Below are 21,800 nucleotides of genomic sequence, written 5' to 3' on the forward strand. Positions count from 1 at the left end.
CATTTCACCCAACTCCATCAACTTCTGCAACCATTCTTCTTCTTTTTTTAAGTCATCATACCTCTATTCCTTTTCTTCCCCCACTGTCCCCCAACCTGAATTCCTCATGATTACAAAATGCTTATTTTTTTAAAAAAAAATGTTTCCCCTTTCACTAGAATTACATGCTTTTAAATACAGGACAGGCAAAAGAAGGCAGGAAACACTGCTGGTGTATAAAGATAAGAAAAGAAATAAAGATACTTCCAAGCACAAGTTCCTTAAAGTCAACTGTACTTAAGTGACCTTAAAAATGTTATTTCTACACGTCTACCAGCGGTGAAATCTACCCGGATCTATCCGGCTAGCATGCACTGATAGGGCTGGCAGCTCCGCCCAGGGGTGAAATCTACTTACCTTCCCTATTGGTTTGGAAGTACACGGGTCTCGGGCATGCTTGGACCCTCTGCACATGCACAGAGGGTAAAAAACAGGTTACTTCCTGGTTAAAACCAGGAAGTAACGACGACTGGGCGGATGGGTGGAGCCTCGCGCTGCCATTGCTACCGTTTCCCCAAACCATCCGCCACCATCACTACCAGTTCAGTCGAACCAGTCCAAACCAGAAGCATTTCACCCCTGGCTCCGCCCACCTGCCGGGATGTCATTACGTCCCATTTTTGACCCTCTGTGCATGCTCACACACACCGGTAGCGAAGGTAAGTGCATTTCACCACTGACTTCTGCATATTCCAATATAGGCATATGCGCATAGAACAAGAAATGTGTTTGGTTTGAGGGGGCCACATTATCATCCCGCAGTTTGAAACACCTTGTTGCTTTCAAAACTTCAAAACTTCAGAACAACAACAAAAAGTACATGCAGTCTTTGACTTATAACAGTTCATTTAGTGACCAAAGTTACAACTTTTTTCAGTGACTTCTTTTCACACTTACAGCCATTGCAACATCCCTACAGTCACGAGATCAAAATTTGGATGCTTGGCAACTGGTTCATATTTATGATGCCTGAAGTGTCCTAGGATCACACTTTTGTGACCTTCTGACAAACGTAAAAAGATTCGCTTAACAAATGTTTCGCTGAGGAGCAGAAATTTTGGCCTTGATTGTGGTCGTAATTCGAGGATTGTATTAAGATGAATGCCCCAAAGGTGCTTTTTCAGGAGGCAACTGGAGTTTCTTTTTTCTTTTGAAGATGTTTCGCTTCTCATCCAAGAAGTTTCTTCAGCTCTGACAGCATAGGGGAATGGAAGGATTTATATTCCTTGCCCGCAGATGGTCATTTGCATCCTTTTTTAGGGTCCTTGAAGCACTTGGAGATTTATCTATGTCCTCAGGGTGTGGGATTGACTGAGAATCTCTACTGACTTTTAGCTATATTTGGGGTGAACACCCTTTGAACGGTGTGGGAGTAGGAATGGATTTCCTGAAGAAAAAAAATTGCAGACTACAGGAACTAAGGGCACTTACTCAAGTGACCCTGAGGACACAGATAAACATCCAAATGCTTCAAAGACCCTCTAAAACAGGGGTCTCCAACCTTGGCAACTTTATGACTTGTGGACTTCAACTCCCATGTGCTGGCTGAGGAATTCTGGGAGCTGAAGTCCACAAGTCATAAAGTTGCCAAGGTTGGAGACCCCTGCTCTTAAAAGGATGCAGAATACCAGCTATCTGCAAGGAGTATAAATCCTTCCATTCCCTACTATTCTGTCAGAGCTGAAGAAAGCTTCTTGAATGAGAAGTTAAACGACTTCAAAAGGAAAAACAAGAAAGTCCAGTTGCCTCCTGAAAAGAAAAAAGAAAAAACCACCTTTAGGACAACCATGACCTGGGATGCCTGAGAATCTCTACAGACATTAAGACGAAAGCCAGTTTTAAAGAACTGCTCTTGAAAGTGGAAATGTGAGCTATTTGGGAGATATCCCCCAATGCACCGTTGTCTTTTTTTGCAAAGCAAAGATCAGAAATCCGAGCGAGCACGTTGCAAAAATTTGCTCCCCAACTCGAGCAATTATCCTGCGCTGTTTCAAACACTGGCGCAAAACTTGGGGGGGGGGGTTTGGGGTTTTTTTGTTTTTTGTTTTTTTAAGGAAGGCGGAAAGGGGCGGAGCTGCGCGAGCGCGGAACATTCCGCAACCGCGCTGGAGTAGACGAGAAAAGGCCCGCGCATGCGCAATCTAGGCGGTGTATGTGTGGGTGGGGGAGTGGGTGGGTGTCCATCCAGGTCAGAGAAGCGAGAGCAGCAACATCAGCAGAAGCGCCGCAGAAGCAGCGTGGCTTTGCTTTCTGCGTGGAAGGTCGCCATGTGGGGCTTGTGGCTGGCTCGGACGGGCCTCCCCCGGTGAGGACAGGGGCAGGAGGGGCTGCTGGCGGGAGGGCGAAGCCTGGTTTCTTCGTGGGGGGGATCGCTTTGTCCATGCTCAGGAGCTATTAAGATTTCTTCCTTTTCTTCCGACCCACTTGGGAATGCCCTCGGTTTGGAAACGCCGGAGCCTTCCTGGAAGGCTGGTGCTTTGGAAACCGGTGTTAGGTAGGGTGCGGGAAAGAAAAAGAGGGCTCTGAGCATGTGCAAAGTGCTTTCTGGGCCGACCTGATAAACTCTGCTGTGCGCACATGCTGCTTAGTCCTGGTGGACAAGAGCTTCTCTTTCTCTTCTTTTATTGTTCCCGTTAAGAGCCTGGATCCGTAGAAGAAACTAAAGGGAACTTAGTTGGAGAAAGAAGTTTTTGGGCGCTACTTTGTATCTTTTTGCTTACATTGTTTTTAAGGCCTTCCTTGAAGTATTGGCCATTCAGACGAACTAGCAGGGTGGGCTAGTCAAAAGATTCATCCCCTCACCAAGTCAAATAATAGCAGCCTCCCACGCCTCACTTATCTTTAAGAAATCTGGATCGGACTTTGGCTGCAGTTTTCCTTATCTTTCCTGGTTTTTTTTTTTTTTTTTTTTTGAGGGCCTACTGGTGTCCTCTTAAAAGAATGATTGGTAACAATAAAAAGGTTCAGGAGGGACATGGGAATACACAAAACTGAAAGAAGGCTCTTATGGACTACATCAAGGCAGTGTTTTCCTTCTTTTCTTTCTTGGGGATGGGCTTGATTTCATTTTCTTTGATTTGTTTTGAATTGGCTTTAACATCCCAATGTTAACCTTGCAATCACCCCCAGGATTATCTGTTGAATTCTGGGGCCAAACAATATTTTGAAAATACGGATCCTGCCATGGTCCAACTCCAGCTCTGTTCTCTTTTCTTTACAAAGCATGAAACTACCCTTATTATATCTCATACAACTTCACCCCCCAAATAGTATTTCTCAAACATGGCGACTTTAAGACTCATAGACTTCAATTCCCAGAATTCCTCAGCCAGGATGAGGAATTCTGGGAATTGTAATCTACATGTCTTAAAGTTGTCAGGGTTAACAGATTAGGGACCTTATAGGTCATCTAGTCTCTGGTCAGTGGTTGAGTGGCCTTGATATAGGGGATATAGCCATCGAACCCTTGTCATGGACTGACCACTCGCTCCTTCGACTAGACTTTCTAACCGCTGCACCCCGCCGCAGGGAGGCGGGACCGACCAGGTGGTTCCGCCCCAGGCGCCTGATGGACCCTGATAGGTTCCAGATGGAGCTTGGGCCATTTCCTGAGATTCTGGCTCATGACTCGACTGAGGACCTGGTGGCCGCCTGGGATAGTGCGGCTGCCGGGGCCTTGGACCAAGTCGTGCCTTTGCGGCCTCTGACCCGGCACCGAACTCACCTAGCTCCTTGGTTCACCGAGAAGCTTAGGGAGATGAAGCGCCGGAAAAGACGCCTGGAGAGTAGTTGGAGGACCAGCCGCTCCGAATCTGACCGAACACTGGTGAGGTCTCATATTAAGACCTACCTAGTGGCGATAAAAGCGGCGAAAACTAGCTATTTTGCCGCTCTTATCGCGTCATCAGATAATCGCCCGGCTGCCCTGTTTAGGGTGACCCGCTCCCTCCTCCATCTGGAGGTGTGGGATGACCCCTTGCAGGGTCGAGCTGAGGATTTTGTGCAGTATCTGCATGACAAAATCGCTCAGATTCGGGAAGGGCTGGCCTCTGACTGGGTGTGTCCGGACGGGATGACTGAGGCAGGTCTTGAGAGCGTTATCTGGGGGGAGTTCGATCCTGTGGCTCCCGAGGACATGGACAGGGTCCTGGGACGGCTGAACGCGACCACATGTTTATTGGACCCGTGTCCCTCCTGGTTGGTACTGGCTTCCCGGGAGGTGACACGAGGCTGGCTCCAGAAGATTGTTAACGCCTCTTTGAGTGAGGGGGTCCTGCCGGCCGCTTTGAAAGAAGCGGTTGTGAGGCCCCTCCTCAAGAAGCCCTCTCTGGATCCGGCTGTTTTGGCTAACTATCGTCCAGTTTCCAACCTTCGCTTCGTTGCGAAGGTTGTTGAGAGTGTGGTGGCGCAACAGCTTCCCCGGTACCTGGATGAAACTGTCTATCTAGACCCGCTCCAGTCCGGCTTCCGGCCTGGGCACAGCACGGAAACGGCATTGGTCGCATTGGTGGATGATCTCTGGAGGGCCCGGGATAGGGGCTGCTCCTCTATCCTGGTCCTGTTAGACCTCTCAGCGGCTTTTGATACCATCGACCATGGTATCATGTTGCACCGGTTGGCGGGGTTGGGGGTGGGAGGCACCGTTCTGCGGTGGTTCTCCTCCTACCTCTCTGACCGGTCGCAATCTGTGTTGACAGGGGGGCAGCGGTCGACCCCGAGGCACCTTGCTTGTGGGGTGCCACAAGGGTCGGTCCTCTCGCCCCTTCTGTTCAACATTTATGTAAAGCCGCTGGGTGAGATCATCCGTGGCTTCGGGGTGGAGTTCCATCAGTACGCTGATGACACCCAGCTGTACATCTCCACCCCAGGCCACCCCAATGATGCCCTTGAAGTGATGTCCCAGTGCCTGGAGGCCGTGCGGGCCTGGATGGGGAGAAACAGGCTCCGAGTCAACCCCTCCAAGACCGAGTGGCTGTGGCTTCCGGCGTCCCGATATAGCCAGCTGATGCCATCGCTGGCTATTGGGGGTGAATCACTCGCCCCCACGGAGAGGGCTCGTAACTTGGGTGTCCTCCTGGATGCACGGCTGTCTTTGGAAGATCATTTGATGGCCGTGGCCAGGGGGGCTTTCTATCAGGTTCGCCTGATACGCCAGTTGCGCCCCTTTCTAGATCGGGACTCCCTACGCACAGTCACTCAGGCACTCGTCATTTCCCGCCTGGACTACTGTAACGCTCTCTACATGGGGCTCCCCCTGGGGTGCACCCGGAGGCTCCAGCTGGTCCAGAACGCGGCCGCGCAGGGGATTATGGGGGCGACGAGGCACTCCCATGTGACACCTCTCCTGCGCGAGCTGCACTGGCTCCCGGTGGTCTTCCGGGTGCGCTTCAAGGTGTTGGTGACCACCTTTAAAGCGCTCCATGGCTTAGGGCCGGGGTACTTACGAGACCGCCTTCTGCCACCAATAGCCTCCCACCGGCCAGTGCGCTCACACAGAGTCGGCCTCCTCAGGGTGCCGTCCGCCAGACAATGTCGGCTGGCGACCCCCAGGGGGAGAGCCTTCTCTGTGGTGGCGCCCACCCTCTGGAACAACCTCCCCCCAGAGTTACGTACAATAACAGACCTCCGGATTTTTCGTCGGGCCCTGAAAACCCATTTATTTCAACTAGCTGGGCTGGCTTGAGTCAAATTTTAAACTGATTTTAAATTGGAATTGTTTTAATCACGGCCAAAAGATTTAATTATTTTAATCAGTTTTTAGATTTTGTATGTTTTGTATGTATGTCTTGTTTTTATTTTCGGCTGTTCACTGCCCTGAGTCCTATATTGGAGAAGGGCGGTATAGAAATTTAAACAAATAAATAAATAAATAAATAGTCCAACCCTCTGCCTAAGCAGGAGACCCTACACCATTTCTGACAGATGGCAGTCCAATCTTTTCTTGAAAGTCTCAAGTGATGAAGCTCCCACAACTTCTGAAAGCAAAAGCTGTTCCATTGGTTGATTGTTCTCACTGTCAGAAAGTTCCTCCTCATTTCTAGTTGAATCTCTCCTTGATTGATTTCCATCCATTATTCCTTGTCTGGCCTTCAGGAGCTTTGGAAAACAGCTTGACCCCCTCCTCTCTGTGGCAGCCCCTCAAGTATTGGAAGACGGCTATCATGTCTCCCCAGTCCTTCTCTTCACTAAACTAGCCATGCCCAGTTCATCTTATTTTCTTATTTTATTGGATTTCTATACCGCCCTACTCCCGAAGGACTCAGGGCAGTGAACAGCCACAGAATAAAACACAAATACAAAAATTTAAAATTGAATAAAAACGAATTAAATAATTTGGCTGAGACAAATTTAAAATACCCAATAATTTAAAAACAAATTAAAATTTACATTTAAAAGGGGAGAAAATTTAGGCCAGGCCAGCTTGATGAAATAAGAAAGTCTTGAGCACGCGACGGAAGGTGCGCAGATCCGGGATCCTCCGTATCTCCGTGGGGAGCTCGTTCCAGATCGTAGGTGCCCCCACAGAGAAGGCTCTCCACCTAGGGGCCGCCAGTCGACATTGTTTGGCTGACGGTACCCGGAGGAACCCCTCTCTATGGGAGCGTACTGGCCAGTGGGAGGCTATTGATGGTAGCAGGTGGTCCCGTAGATAACCAGGTCCTAAGCCATGGAGCGCTTTAAAGGTGATAACCAAAACCTTGAAGCGCACCCGGAAGACCACCGGGAGCCAGTGCAGCTCGCGCAGGAGAGGTGTTACATGGGAACTCCACGTCGCTCCCATAACCACCCGCGCGGCCGCACTCTGCGCCAGTTGGAGCCTCTGAGTGCACCTCAAGGGGAGCCCCATGTAGAGAGCATTACAATAGTCCAGACGAGAGGTGACGAGGGCATGAGTGACTGTGCATAGGGAGTCCCGAACTAGAAAGGGACGCAACTGGCGGATCAGGCGAACCTGATGAAAAATCCTCCTGGTCACGGCCGTCAAGTGCTCTTCTAAAGACAGCCGTGAATCCAGGAGGACGCACAAGTTGCGAGCCCTTTCCGTAGGGGCCAATGATTCGCCCCCAGTAGTCAGCGATGGCACCAGCTGACATATCGGGACGTCGGAAACCACAGCCACTCGATCTTGGATGGGTTGAGCCTGAGCCTGTTTCTCCCCATCCAGATCCATACGGCCTCCAGGCACCGGGACATCACTTCAAGGGCATTGTTGGGGTGGTCCGGGGTGGAGATGTACAGCTGGGTGTCATCACTCGGAAACCACGGATGATCTCACCCAGCGGCTTTACATTAATGTTGAATTAAAGGGGCGAGAGGACCGATCCTTGCGGCACCCCACATATGAGGGGCCTCGGGGTCGACCTCTGCCCCCCTGTCAACACAAACTGCGACCGGTCGGAGAGAAAGGAGGAGAACCACCGTAGTACGGTGCCTCCCACCCCCAACTCTTCCAACCGGTGCAGCATGATACCATGGTCGATGGTATCAAAAGCTGCTGAGAGATCTAACAGGACCAGGACAGAGGAGCAACCCCTGTCCCAAGCCCTCCAGAGATCATCAACCAACGCGACCAATGCTGTTTCTGTGCTGTACCCAGGCCTGAAGCCCGACTGGAACGGATCCAGTTCATTTTTATTTTTTTTAAATTTGATTTATATGCCGCCCTTCTCCGGAGACTCAGGGCGGCTTACAATGCGTTAAGCAATAGCCTTCATACTTTTGTATATTTATACAAAGTCAGCTTATTGCCCCCACAAACTGGGTCCTCATTTAACCTACCTTAGAAAGGATGGAAGGCTGAGTCAACCTTGAGCCTGGTAAGATTCGAACCTGCAGTAATTGCAGGCAGCTGTGTTAATAACAGGGTGCTTTAAACCACTGTACTACCAAGGCTCTTCATGTAACCGTTCTTCATATGTTTTAGTCTCCAGTCCCCTAATCATCCTGGTTGCTCTCCTCTGCACTTTTTCTAGAATCTCAATATCTTTTTTATAGTGTGGTGACCAAAACTGGATGCAGTACTCTAGGTGTGGTCTTACTAAGGCTTTATAGAGTGGTATTAGTATCTCACTTGATCTTGATTGTATCCCTCTGTTAATTCAATTTAGGATTTCATTGACTTTTTTGGCTGCCGCTGCACACTGCTGGCTCATATTTAGCGGATTGTCCACTAAGACTCCAAGCTCCCTCTCACAGTCACTGCTATTAAGCCTGGTTTCCCCCAGTTTATATGTGTGCTTTTGGTTTTTCTTGCCTAAGTGTAAGACTTTACTTTTCTCTACATTGAATTTCATTTTGTTAGATAGGGCCCAGTGTCCAAGTCTGTCAAGATCCATCTGGATCTTGATCCTATCTTCTAGGGTGTTAGCTATTCCTGCCAGCTTAGTATCATCTGCAAATTTGGTGAGTTCCAAATCTTTGGTCATTCCTCTTTGTTTTTTTAAAGCTTACATAGTTCTGGATTGTTTGGGCCAAGACTGTGGCGATGGACGAGTGGTTCTGCGAATGAAAGGGCACTGCAATTCAAAAGCGGGGATAAAATCCATGGATTTACTGTAAACCAGGTAAAAGGTTTTGTTTCCAATTCACCTTCTTATAATTTGAATTCAGGATTCCGGCTAATTTAGGCTTTTCAGAGCTCATTTCCGTAAAACCTTGCTAGCTCAGAAGTTAACACTGATTTCAGCCTTTCTGTAAGGTCTCTTAATTTAGAATATACACAGTTAGAGTTTGCTAAGGTCTGTTGGAGCTCTTGATGGGGGTTGCGACACAAACTCTACATTGAAAAAGAGGCCTTGCACATCTCTGGGTTTGCATGGTGCAAAAAACAGAGGATGAATGGGTTGGGCTAGGATCCAAGGGTCATAACTAACTGCATGAAAAATCACTGACTTGTCATACTTTTGCAGAAATACAATTTAAGAGAATTTCCATATAAACTGCCTTGAACTCTTGAGTCAAAACTAACAAATACAGGCAATCCTTGTTTAGCAACTGCCTACTTGAGAGATGTTCCCACTTATTAGATTAGATTAGATTAGATTTATTAGATTTCTATACTGCCCTTCTCCCGAAGGACTCAGGGCGGTGTACAGCCATATTATATATAAAATAATATAAAATATATAAAAATTTGGCCCACAAAATTAAAAAAACTAACATACACCCCTTATAAAATTCATATTAGGCCAGGCCAGCTTGTTGGAACAAAAGGGTCTTCAGAGCGCGGCGAAAGGTACGCAGGTCGGGGATCATACAAACCTCTAGGGGCAGCTCATTCCAGAGGGCTGGTGCCCCCACAGAAAAGGCTCTCCCCCGGGTGTCGCCAGTCGGCATTGTTTGGCTGACGGCACCTGAGGAGCCCCTCTCTGGGAGCGTATTGGCCGGTGGGAGGCTGTCGGTGTCAGAAGGCGGTCTCGTATATACCCCGGTCCTAAGCCATGGAGCGCTTTAAAGGTGGTGACCAACACCTTGAATCGCACCCGGAATTTATGACTCAACTCTGAGACCCATCCTTCTATTGGCAACCTTTGCAGGTCTATAAAGTGATAAGATGATATGGGACAATTGTGGGTTTTCTTAGCACCTGCTTTACCTAATGACAGAGTTGCCAGTCTCAATTGTCGCTTAATGAGGATTACCTGTAAATGTAGAATAGTACGGTGAAAAGGGGAAATATTCTTTTTTTTAATTTAATTTTTAATTTTATTTTAAATACAAGTAATGCAAACAATACAAACATATACATGCAAATCTAAATACAAAAAGGAAAAAAAATACAAATAATACAGTGCACCCCCACCCCCGGAGACCATTTTTCCCTCCTTATATTTCTTCTTCTATAATAGCTAAAAAATGTACAGTATATTCTAAATGTGCCCTTATGCCCTCCAAAACAGCATATATTCTTGAGTAGGTTTATTTCCTCTGCCTTCCACCAACACTGATTTTATAAAATCCCCCCATATTTCATTATAATTGTTTGTTTTAATCATCCCTTTTTTAAATTTAATTTCTGTTGTTAATTTATTGTTTGTTGCCATGCTCCAAATTTCATTATACCATTCATTTCTTTGAATATCCCAATTTCGTCCCCAGTATTTAGCCATCACTAATCTAGCTGCCGCTATCAAGTTTACAATCATTTCTTCTCTTTTTTTTCCCATTTATATCCCGTTGTTCCACCAGCAACAATAATGCAATACTCGGTGACATATCTAAATTTACATTCAAAAGTGCTGTAATTTCTCTAAAGGGGAATATTCTTGAGAAAGCTCAGGAAAGTTCTGAAAAATGGTTTGGAGAAGCACCATCTTGATGTGCTACATGCAATTTGGGATACACAGCTGGCTTGGAGCTGGTCAGGCAAGCATAACTGTCCTAGCTGAGCCTTCTGGGCAAAGTGGTTGGGCATGGTTTGTGAACTTGAAGCTTTGCAGAAGTGCTGGTAGCTTAATTTGTATTAATTCATAGAGATGCATGTATTTTTTTTATTCAGGTGACGGTAGTTCCTGAATTTTCCTTGACGGCTGTTAAACTCGACCATGACAAAACTGGAGCTCAGTATTTGCATGTGGCACGAGAAGACTCCAACAATTTGTTCAGGTCAAGAATGATGAATAATGGAATTTTTTGTGGATTATCTGGTCTTCAAAGCCTTTGAAAATATGCATTATATCTGCCCCTTAAAATGTCTGGTATTTTTGTTATTACCTTTGGTTCAGAAGTATTAAGTTACAGCACCAAAGCTTTGAATTCAATAGGGCCTGAGAGTAGCTCTTGTTTTCTATCAGAAATCATGGGTTCAGACTTCCACTCAGTTATTAAAGAAGCTGACTTTAATACTCCTGGGCATATAGCTTCTCAAGAGTGTGTGAACCTTTTTCTATATGCCTTTGACAGCATTTATAGTTAGCCCTCGATTTACGATTACAATTGAGCCCATAATTTATGTTGGTAAGAGAGAAATACTGGGACTCAGTGGCTAAGACGCTGAGCTTGTTGATCGAAAGGTCGGCAGTTCAGCAGTTCGAATCCCTAGTGCCGCATAACGGGGTGAGCTCCCGTTTCCTGTCCCAGCTTCTGCCAACCTAGCAGTTCGAAAGCACGTAAAAAATGCAAGTAGAAAAATAGGGACCACCTTTGGTGGGAATGTAACAGTGTTCTGTGCGCCTTTGGCGTTTAGTCATGCTGGCCACATGACCACAGAGACGTCTTCGGACAGCGCTGGCTCTTCGGCTTTGAAATGGAGATGAGCACTGCCCCCTAGAGTTGGGAACAACTAGCACATATGTGCGAGGGGAATCTTTACCTTTACTAAGGGAGAAATTTGTTAAGTGAGTTTTGCCCCATTTTACGACTTTTCTTGCAACGTTTGTTAAAAGAATCAATGCAGTTGTTAAATCAGTGACATGGTTGTTAAGTGAATCTGGCTTGTTCAGAAGGTTGCAAAAAAAATGATCACATGACCCCAGGGTGGATTTGATTTAAATCGAGTTGATTTAAATCACAATTTAAATCATGATTTAAATCACTAGTAAAAAGGCTTGATTTAAATCAACTCGATTTAAATCATAATTTTTAAAGCGCAACTGTCATCTCTGCTACTCCTTTGACCCACTGTTGACTCACCGATAGTCCCAGTGTTGCAGAATATACAGCCTCATGCTACATAACTAAGCTCCATTTCATGCTGAATAAACGAAATTATTTATGTATCTTAAATAGAAAACTATCTTATGATAGATTTTTACCCCAAAAGATTTTTATTGAAATAAATTCAATAAAAATCAAAAAAATCCGATTTAAATTAAAAAAAAATCCGATTTAAATCAAAAAAATCTGATTTTTTTTTATTTTTTTTTAAAAAATCATTTATTCACCCTGCATGACCCACGGGACAGAGCTACCATCATAAATATGAATGCAGTTGTTAAGCATCCAAATGTAAATCATGGAGATGCTGCAATAGTCATAAAAATGGTCAGAAGTCTGTTGTAACTTCGGTCACTAAATGAACTGCTGCAAGGCGAGGACTACCTGTATTATGCTGTTTGCTTATTTATTAAATTTATATGCTGCTGAACTCACAATGGAGTGACTCAGTGGCGTAGACCAGCATAAAAATGAGTATAAAAACATGAAAATGTTAAAAACATTAACAAAAATTGGGCAAAACTAGAAAATTGATACATGGGCAGGAAAAGGCTTTATAAGAGTATTATACTATTGTGCTTTATTAGTGTTTTGCTTTGTTATTGTTAGCTTCCTTGGGAAAAAAATGTGTCTATCTGAAAAGAAAAATTAAAGCAGAAATGTTTTCCTATTTGTTTTATAGTGTTCAGTTCCGGACAACTCCCATGGACAGTACGGGGGTGCCCCACATCCTTGAACATACTGTATTGTGTGGGTCAGAGAGGTATCCTGTCAGGGATCCCTTTTTTAAAATGCTGAATAGGTCTCTCTCTACCTTCATGAATGCATTTACAGGTGAGGAAATGGAAACTGACAGCTTTGTGAATTTTCTGGTGTGTATGCGGCAGCTTATTTGTACAACGAAATCTGCAACATCGATTGCTTTCTTTCTAAGGTGAATTCTGAGTCTTGAATGTCAACACGACTTAACCAAACAGGGTTGCTGAGAGATGCACCCTTAAACTGCCAGAACAAAGAAAAGCCTAGCATGCTGAGTAGTTAACAAACATATAGTGACAATTGGAAATATCAACATTGCGTAGAGTATGGTGGAGAGAAGGAGCGTAAACGGTGCTGATTTCAAATGACAGCTTGCTAAGAACTTGCAGAGTAACAGGTGCATTGGAAGGGACTTGGAGGTCTTCTAGTCCAGCTCCCAGCTTGAGCAGAAGACCCTATACCATTTCAGATAAATAGCTGTCCAATCTCTTCTTGAAAATCTCAAGTGATGGAGCACCCACAACTTCTGGAAGCAAGCTGTTCCAGTGATTAGTTGTTGTCATGTCAGGAAATTTCTCCTTAGTTCTAGGTTGTTGGTCTCCTTGATTAGTTTCCATCCATTGCTTCTTGTCCTGCCTTCAGGTGCTTTGGAGAGTAGCTCACTCCCCTCTTCTCTGTGACAGCCCCTCAAACATTGGAGGACTGCTATCACCATTAGTCCTTCCCTTTATTAGATAAGACATACCCAATTCTTGACTAGCAATCCTTGAGTGGGAAAACTTTTTAGGAGGAAGTGTCCCACCATGTGCATGTGTCATGCACATGGTGGGACACGGTGGCTCAGTGGCTAAGATGCTGAGCTTGTTGATCGAAAGGTCGGAAGTTCAGTGGTTTGAATCCCTAGTGCCACATAACTGGGTGAGCTCCCGTGACTTGTCCCACCTTCTGCCAAGCTAGCAGTTCAAAAGCACGTAAAAAATGCAAGTAGAAAAATAGGGACCACCTTTGGTGGGAATGTAACAGTGTTCCGTGCGCCTTTGGCGTTTAGTCATGCTGGCCACATGACCACAAAGATGTCTTCGGACAGTGCTGTCTCTTTGGCTTTGAAATAGAGTTGAGCATCGCCCCCTAGAGTTGGGAATGACTAGCACATATGTGCGAGGGGAACCTTTATCTTTAAGTCATGCACAATCTTTCGGTTGTGGCTCCGTTATCTGAGCCTGTGTCATCGGCAGGAGAAGACTCCGAGAGTGAAGGAGAGGAGTTGGCAAGGCCTCCCTCTCCAGGACCCTCCTCTCTGGCAATGCCTTCGGTGTGACCGCCGAAGGGCAAGAGATAGGGCCGAGGCCAAGCACGTCCACACAGCCACAGATGGACAGTGATGAGGGTAAATGAGTCTTGGCTGGATCCACACCAGTGTCGCAGAGATAGAAGCGCGCGCAACAGAAGAAAAGGCGTGCCCAAGATTAGACTGAGTCACTGGACCACACCCCACAGGATATAAAAGGGAGCGTGGTGGCCAATCAAACCTTGTGACGAACAAAGCTGAAAGCTTCCACGCCATTCTGCATTGCCGGACTTTTGCTATAGACTTTGCTGGATTATCTCTGGACTTGATTGACTCCGTAATTATTGAGCTGTTTCTTTTGATGTACCAGAAGTGGGGAGAAGTTATCTCTCCTCTTTGTAAATAATAAACTCTTGGCAGGTAGCCACTAGGTTGTTGCCAAGTTCCGTTATCGTAAGGAAAAGGATTTTGCCGGCTGGTTTGGTCTTTAACTCTTGAATGTCTGTTGGTGTGTGCGCGTGAGGTTGGGGACAGAACACTTTCTTTCTTGCAGGGTACCCTTTTTCTCTCCTCTTTCCTAATTTTCTAATGGCATTTTATGACATGGTGAGCTGTGATCTCAGGTTTATATCCTGTAGTCCTCCAGTCAAGGTTGAATTTGATCCCCAGTAGCCCAAAGCAGCATGGGTGCAGCTGAGGAACGCTGGAAACTCATACTGTCCCCTTCTTGCACTTCTTTTTTTCCTTGCATTTTGTATAGGTAGTCCTCAACTTATGACCCTAATTGAGCCCAAAATTTTATGTTGCTAAGCGAGACATTAAGTGAGTTTTGCTCCATTTTATGACTTTTGTTGCCACAGTTGTTAACTGAGTCATTGCAGTTGTTAAGTTAATAACTGGGTTGTGAAGTGAATCTGGCTTCCCTCGTTGACTTTGCTTGTCAGAAGGTCACAAAAGGGGATCAGAGTGACATTGCGGGTATCATAAATATGAACCAGTTGCCAAGCATCTGAATTTTGATCATATGACCATGGGGATGCTGCGATGGTCGTAAGTGTGAAAAATGGTCATACGTCACTTTTTTTCTCTTCTGTTGTAACTTTGGTCACTGTGAACTCTTGTAAACCGAGGACTACCTGTACTTTTTTTTTTTTAATTTGATTTATATGCTGCCCTTCTCCGGAGACTCAGGGCGGCTTACAATGCGTTAAGCAATAGCCTTCATCCTTTTGTATATTTATACAAAGTCAGCTTATTGCCCCCACAAACTGGGTCCTCATTTCACCTACCTTAGAAAGGATGGAAGGCTGAGTCAACCTTGAGCCTTGGCGAGATTTGAAACTGCAGTAATTGCAAGCAGCAGATGTTAATAACAGTGCTTTAGTCCACTGTACTACCAAGGCTCTTGACGTTTTCTTAAACTTTCCATATAATTGGGTCCCTAAGAAATGACACATGTAATCAAAATAGAGCCTTGATAGTACAGTGGTTTAGTGCACCCTGTTATTAACACAGCTGCCTGCAATTTCTGCTGGTTCGAATCTCTCCAAGGCTCAAGGTTGACTCAGCCTTCCATCCTTTCTAAGGTAGGTGAAATGAGGACCCAGTTTGTGGGGGCAATAAGCTGACTTTGTATAAAATATACAAAAGAATGAAGACTATTGTTTAACGCATTGTAAGCCACCCTGAGTCTCCGGAGAAGGGCGGCATATAAATCAAATTAAAAAAAACAAAACGTTAGAAATAACATAAATAACATTGGAATTAATGAACAGTCAATTAGAAAAGAGCTATGGAACATTATTTTTTATACATTATTACTGCTGAAAGACAATTATATGCACAAAGCTATTATCAACATCTATTTCTTTCTTTCATTTATTTATTTATTTATTTATTTATTTATTTATTTATTTATTGGTTTGATTTATATGCCGCTCTTTTCTGGAGACTCAGGGCGGCTTACAATGCATTAAGCAATAGCCTTCATACTTTTTTGTATACACCTGCTTAGTAGGGCTTTCGCCCCCCCTCTCCCCCCAAGTGGAGTTATTTTTTATACAAAGTCAGCTTATTGCCTCCACAAACCGGGTCCTCATTTTACCTACCTCGAAAGGATGGAAGGCTGAGTCAACTTTGAGCCTGGTCAGATTTGAACTTGCAGTAATTGCAGGCAGCTGGTGTTACTTAACAGTGCTTTAGTCTGCTGCGCCACCAAGGCTCTTTATATTTGTACATATAAATATCTTATATATTTGTAATTATTTTTATATTTCTATTTTTATCTTGCAAGCCACCCAGAGTCCCTTTGGGTAGTGAAATGGGCAGCATATTAATTAATTAATTAATTAATTAATTAATTAATTAATTAATTAAAGAGGGAAAAATCTGAAATACCATTAGTGGAGGATAGGTTGGTGAAGATGATGAACTAGCAGACATGGCAAAATTAACTTGTTTGATTAGAGAAAGATCAATAACTACATTTATCAGTGACTGAAAACCAACCAAACCTGAAAATCCTTATGGACTTTTTGCTGAAAAAAGAGAAAAATGAGCTTGTGATTTATGGGTTTGAGTATTAGAAAAGTAGCTTATAGAAAGAAAGAATTATGATGTAACTGTGGAGGAAGAAAGTAAAATATAAACACATTTATAATTGCTGTCGAAAATATCAGGAGCCACTGCTTTATAATCTTTTTCTTCCTTTCTTTTTCTACTTTCCCTATTTTGTTTCTTTTCTAATATTTGTAGCATCTTTATCTGGTTAAAAAATTCTTCAATAAAAAAATAACACGATAGAGGGCTCAGTTTGAAAATGAAATGAATATCGCAAAGCATTCATCACCCTAAATGAGTTGTAAAACTCGTGGATTTAATTTTGAACCGTTTCATTTTTAACTTTTGTCATCATCTTTTGCAGCTAGTGATTACACACTCTATCCGTTTTCTACCCAAAATCCCAAGGACTTCCAGAATCTTCTCTCTGTCTACCTGGATGCTGTGTTTTTTCCTTCTTTGAGGCTTCTGGATTTCTGGTAAGATTTTGTGATCCAGTTGATGGACAGAACTGTGATGTATCATCCAGAAGAATTCTTAACTCTTGTTTTTTGTATTTCAAATGTCTTTAGGCAGGAAGGCTGGAGATTGGAACACGAGAATCCATCAGATCCTCGGTCGCAATTAACCTTCAAAGGAGTTGTGTTTAATGAAATGAAGGGAGCTTTTGTAAGCCCTGTTTTATTGTTACACACTTTTGGCTTAGTTGAGAATTCCTGGGGAGCTGCTATAAAATAGTTCTGTGTTTGAGTGGTGACTAGCTAGATTCAGGTAGGGGTTGACAATATTTTTGAGGAATTGTTATGAAGCTTAAAACTCACTGAGATGGTAAAGGTTGCAGGATTCAAAAGATCTTGCAAGGTGGTTCTTAAGACTCTCCCTTTGTTTGAGAGGTTCAGACATGGCCTGTATTCATATTTAGTACCAAACTATGGCTTGTTTTAACTATGGTTTGTCCAACAGGTTTATACATGATCAAATCAAATACAGGTAGTCCTCGATTTAATGATTTCGACTGAGCTCAGAATTTCTGTTGCTAAGTGAGAGGGTCAAGTGAATTGTGCCCCATTTTAGGACCTTTCTTGCCACAATTGTTAAGCGAATCACTGTGGTTGTTAAATTAGCAACACGGTTGTTAAGTGAATCTGGTTTCCCTATTGACTTCGCTTGTCAGATGGTTGCAAAAGGTAATCGCATGACCCCAGGACATTGCAACCATCATAAAGATCAGCCAGTTGCCAAGTGTCCAAAATTTTGGTCATGTGACCAAGGGGATGTTGCAAAGCAATGGCTGCAATTGTGAAAAATGGTCATAAGCCACTTTTTTCGGTGCCATTGTAACTTCAGAATGTCATTGCAACTTAGCACTCTGTACGAATTCATCCATTAGTACTAACTGTTGTATATGAATCAGGCTGCTACAGGTCATGATTAAAATTGTGGCATTTGTGAACTCAGCTCCAATATTTCGGATAGAAAGCATAGTTTACTTGGCCATTTGGGGTAGTATTCTTTCCTAGTTTAGCTTCTCTTACTTTCAAATAAGAAGCATGGAATAGATCAAGGATTTACAGACAAATAATGCTTTGCCACCTATTATGCCACAATTGCAATTTGTAAGCCAAATGGAAACCACAATTTCAGACTGGTGTATTCACACATAACACTAAAGCAGAAATGGGCACTTTTTAAATAATTTAATATTTTTGAACTAATCTTCAGAAAACTGAGGTGCATTTCAAAGAATGACTTTCTGATTCTGATGTGTGAGAATCAAAGCTATGGTTGGCATTATGCCAACCCATAATTGACTTTTCCAACTGTGGTTTGGCTCAGTTGAACCATTGTGTGAATTGGCCTTTACCTTTCCAACTTAAAATTCCTATCCCATAATAATTGTATTGCAGTTGTCTTGTTAACAAAAGCAAAGACATCAATTCTACAAATGTTACCTAACTTCTAGGTCAGAATTGGGGAAGTGGTAGACTTCTTGATAACTCAAGAAGTTAGCCAGTGTTGAGGGATGCTAGAACAGTACAATGCAGTAGAATAAAACCTTGCATAATGCAGGTAGTCCTTGACTTACGACCAACATTTCTGTTACTATGCAAGACAGCTGTTAAGCTGTCCCATTTTACAACTTTTCTTGCCACAATTGTTAAGTGAATCTTTGCAGGTGTTAAGTTAGTAAAACCATTGTTAAGTGAATCTGGCTTCCCCATTGACTTTGCTTATCAAAAGGTCATGAAAGGTGATCACATGCAGAGGTGGAATTCAGCCGGTTTGGGCTAACTGGTAGCTCCGGCGATCAACTGGCCCCACCCACCCACCTCTGCCCTATCCTGTTCTTTATTTCCTGTTTCTAGTTCATCTCAATCGCACAGCACAGCTGATTCCCCCCACCTCGCTGTTCTACTTACCATTGCTGACTTGGAAGGTAAGCAGCTGAGCTTCTAAATGCTCCATTTTCAGCGCGGAGCGCATACTCACCAAACCGGTTGTTAAACCAGCAGCATTCCACCACTGATCACATGACCCTGGGACACAGCAACCGTCATAAATATGAGCCAGTTGCCAAGTGGCTGAATTTTGATCATGTGAACATGACAGTGCTGCAATGGTCATAAGTATGAAAAATAGTCATGTCACTTTTTTCAGTACCATTGTAACTTCAAATGGCCACTAAACAAACTGTTGTAAGTCAAGGACTACCTCTGTCTTTGCAGCCCTACAGATAATCAGGCACCAATCCCCAGAGATGTTCTGATATTGGATAGTGTTTTGACCATAGATGATCTCTTCATTTATTCTTATTCAATAAAATATTTATTTTAAGGCAGATAATGAGAGAGTTTTCTCTCAGCACCTTCAAAACAAGATTCTTCCCGATCACACATATGCCGTTGTGTCTGGTGGTGATCCATTGAAGATCCCTGATCTCTCCTGGGAACAACTGAAACACTTCCATGCTACTCATTATCATCCCAGCAATGCAAGGTATCAAAAGGAAAGGGGAAAGGAAGCGAAAATTGGAGCATTAATAATAATTAATTGCTTGGGTTTCATTCAGCTAATGACAGAACTCAAGATAGCAATATAGCTTTGATTTTTGCATTCTGCTAGCCAAATAATATTTTGGATATGCTGGTTTGTCCGATCGTTTTTCTCTAAATTAAGACAGGAGGCCTCTTATTAATCATAGCTAAATCTCTTTGGAACCAGAAGACCAACAATCTAGGTCTAGGATATTAAGAAAAGGTGAAGATTGTTTAAAAATTCTGGCCTGGAAGTTAATAAAACTCTTGTTTATTGAAATTGTGATTAATTGAGACTGTTTAATTGCAAGGATGTGGATCACATGAGTGGGCTATTTGAAGAAATGCCAGTACAGAGACAATAAATAGCTTTCTTTAAAAAAAATTTAGCAATTAATTCTGCTTTCTCCCCTGAGACAAAGGGCCACAAAAGTTGAATTGAGTTTCTTAGGGTAGCTCAAAGCATCTTTACTTGACTTGCTTTCTCAACCTTCTAATGCGTCCATTTCTGCTTTTTATTATTTCATATTTTCTTCTTTTAACTATGTTGTGATTGTGATTATGTTTATAGTCTCTTTGCAAGCTATCCAGAGCCATTAAGGGAAAGGGAAATATATGTTTATCTCTTTTCCACATGAATAAATAATGAACATGTTGATTTGTATATGCAGAGATTATTAGGAATATCTCATTCTGTCCCTTTTGCATGTACCTGCAGAAAAAAAAGCTACTCTCTTCAATAGAGGTCATAGCAGAGCTGGAAATTTTTGAGTGGTGAACCATAACCCTCACATCCCTTCAGCAAGACCTGAAGGTCAAAGGTTTCAGTAGTTCCTCTAAAGTACTGTTTTAAGATGTGTGGACTTCTAGTCCCAGAATTCCTTGCCCCAGCATGCTAGCATGGGAACCTTGGAAGTAGAAATCCACCCATCTTAAAGTTGGCAAAGTTGAAAAACACTGTTTTAGGGCAATGTTTAACATGATAAGCTTTAACTTGGAATACACTATCCTATGTGATATCTGTTGTCTCCTATGTATATAAGTGGGACTTTTTAGGATCCCCCCCCCCCCCGGGGCCACTAATAATAAATAATTTTATCTTCCACTGTAGGTTCTTCACTTACGGAGATTTCCCACTAGAGCAACATTTAAAACAAATCCATGAGGAAGCTCTGTGTAAATTCCAGAAAATTGAACCCAACACTACTGTCCCAGCCCAGCAAATCTGGGACAAGCCTGTGAGTTTTGATTTATTTGTTGTATTTGAATGCCCTAGGACAGTGATGGCTAACCTTTTTGCCATCGCGTGCCAGGAGAGGGGGGGCGGGGGCGGGTCGCGCGCACATGTGCCCACGCGCATGCGTGCGCAACCCCCTCCTGCTCCTGGCACATGATGGCCTGGTAGGCCCGTTTTTCTTTCTTACCTGGTTCCAGATCCTCTCTGTGTATCTGTGAAGGGCGAAAACAGCCTTTCCCACTCCCTTGGAGGCCCTACGGAGGCTGAAAGGGCCCATTTCCCAACTCTTGGTGGGACAGGAAGTGACATTTTTTGCTGTCCCAGCCTCCAGAACCTCTCTAGGAGTCTCTACGAGCCTCTCTAGGAGTCTCTGGAGGCTGGGGACAGGAAAAAAGGTCACTTCCTGTCCCATCGGGAAATGGGCCCTTTCAGCCTCTGTAGGGCCTCCAAGGGAGTGGGAAAGGCTATTTTCACCCTTCCCAGATACACAGCGAGGATCTGGAGCCAGGTAAGAAAGAAAAACGGGCCTTCCCCACCCCGCCCCCAGGCCCTCCAGAGGCAGGAAACAGCCTGTTTCCCTACTTCTGGTGGGCCCAGAAGGCCCGAAAATCAGCTGGCTGGCGCGCGCATGTGCCCCAGAGCTGAGCTGGCGTGCCCACTAATATGGCCACAGGTTCGCCATCACGGCCCTAGGATTTCTACAGAATCTGTTGCCTAGAGGAGAGTTGGCTTCATCAGTGGTAGATCTATTCCAGATACAAAATGTCTTAAAGCAGTGATTCCATCCTTCATGTGTAGGCAATATTCTTAAATTCCATCTCTGTTCATTCAGTTGGGAGAGGTGAGATGGGAAGGATGCTTCCTAAAATCATGAGATGCTGCCAAATCAAAGTGGTTAATAGAGGAATGCAATCTCTTTATCACCTATTTGTAGACCTCAGAACTGTTAGATGTTTCAGTGGAAGGATTCCACCACCGTTTTGAGAGGAGAGTGGTAAAAAAAGGAAGAAGACTACAATATGAACCTTGCTTTACCTATTCCAGTGAACCTCTCCACATCTACTTTGTGGTGGAGGAAAGAGTGGGCTTCTATACTTCTCTTGCTCCAGTTTTAGGAGAAGCCATTGCTTCATCTTACTTGCTGGGGTCTAGCTTCTCATTCATCATAATATTAAGTGGAGAGCTTTGCTGATAAAGAATTTTAGAGCTTGGGTGCCATCACAGAAAA

At 43.9% G+C, this 21,800-nt stretch overlaps 1 protein-coding gene across 5 annotated transcripts in view; it reads left to right on the plus strand.

Annotated features, from left to right (window-relative positions):
• Window positions 1–2,090: 2,090 nt before the first annotated feature.
• PITRM1 (pitrilysin metallopeptidase 1) overlaps window positions 2,091–21,800 on the plus strand; it is a 61,046-nt gene continuing 41,336 nt past the window's right edge. Inside the window, exons 1-9 of one of the 5 annotated variants that reach the window (XM_087893032.1) lie at window positions 2,228–2,344; window positions 8,486–8,603; window positions 10,538–10,644; window positions 12,377–12,528; window positions 16,665–16,779; window positions 16,873–16,969; window positions 18,667–18,737; window positions 19,141–19,297; window positions 20,447–20,573. Coding sequence is in view for 2 of the 5 variants with exons in the window: in XM_034402607.3 (XP_034258498.2) it covers window positions 2,172–2,344; window positions 8,495–8,603; window positions 10,538–10,644; window positions 12,377–12,528; window positions 16,665–16,779; window positions 16,873–16,969; window positions 19,137–19,297; window positions 20,447–20,573 (1,041 nt within the window). In the remaining 3 variants the exon portion in view is untranslated. Of the gene's footprint in view, window positions 2,345–8,485; window positions 8,604–10,537; window positions 10,645–12,376; window positions 12,529–16,664; window positions 16,780–16,872; window positions 16,970–18,666; window positions 18,738–19,136; window positions 19,298–20,446; window positions 20,574–21,800 lie in introns of all 5 variants that reach the window. The other 4 variants (XM_034402607.3, XM_087893030.1, XM_034402606.3 and 1 more) reach the window with 4 other exon arrangements.

The sequence above is a fragment of the Pantherophis guttatus genome, chromosome 4, assembly GCF_059756535.1.
Source record: "Pantherophis guttatus breed Tessera chromosome 4, ASM5975653v1, whole genome shotgun sequence".
NCBI lineage: Eukaryota > Metazoa > Chordata > Lepidosauria > Squamata > Colubridae > Pantherophis > Pantherophis guttatus.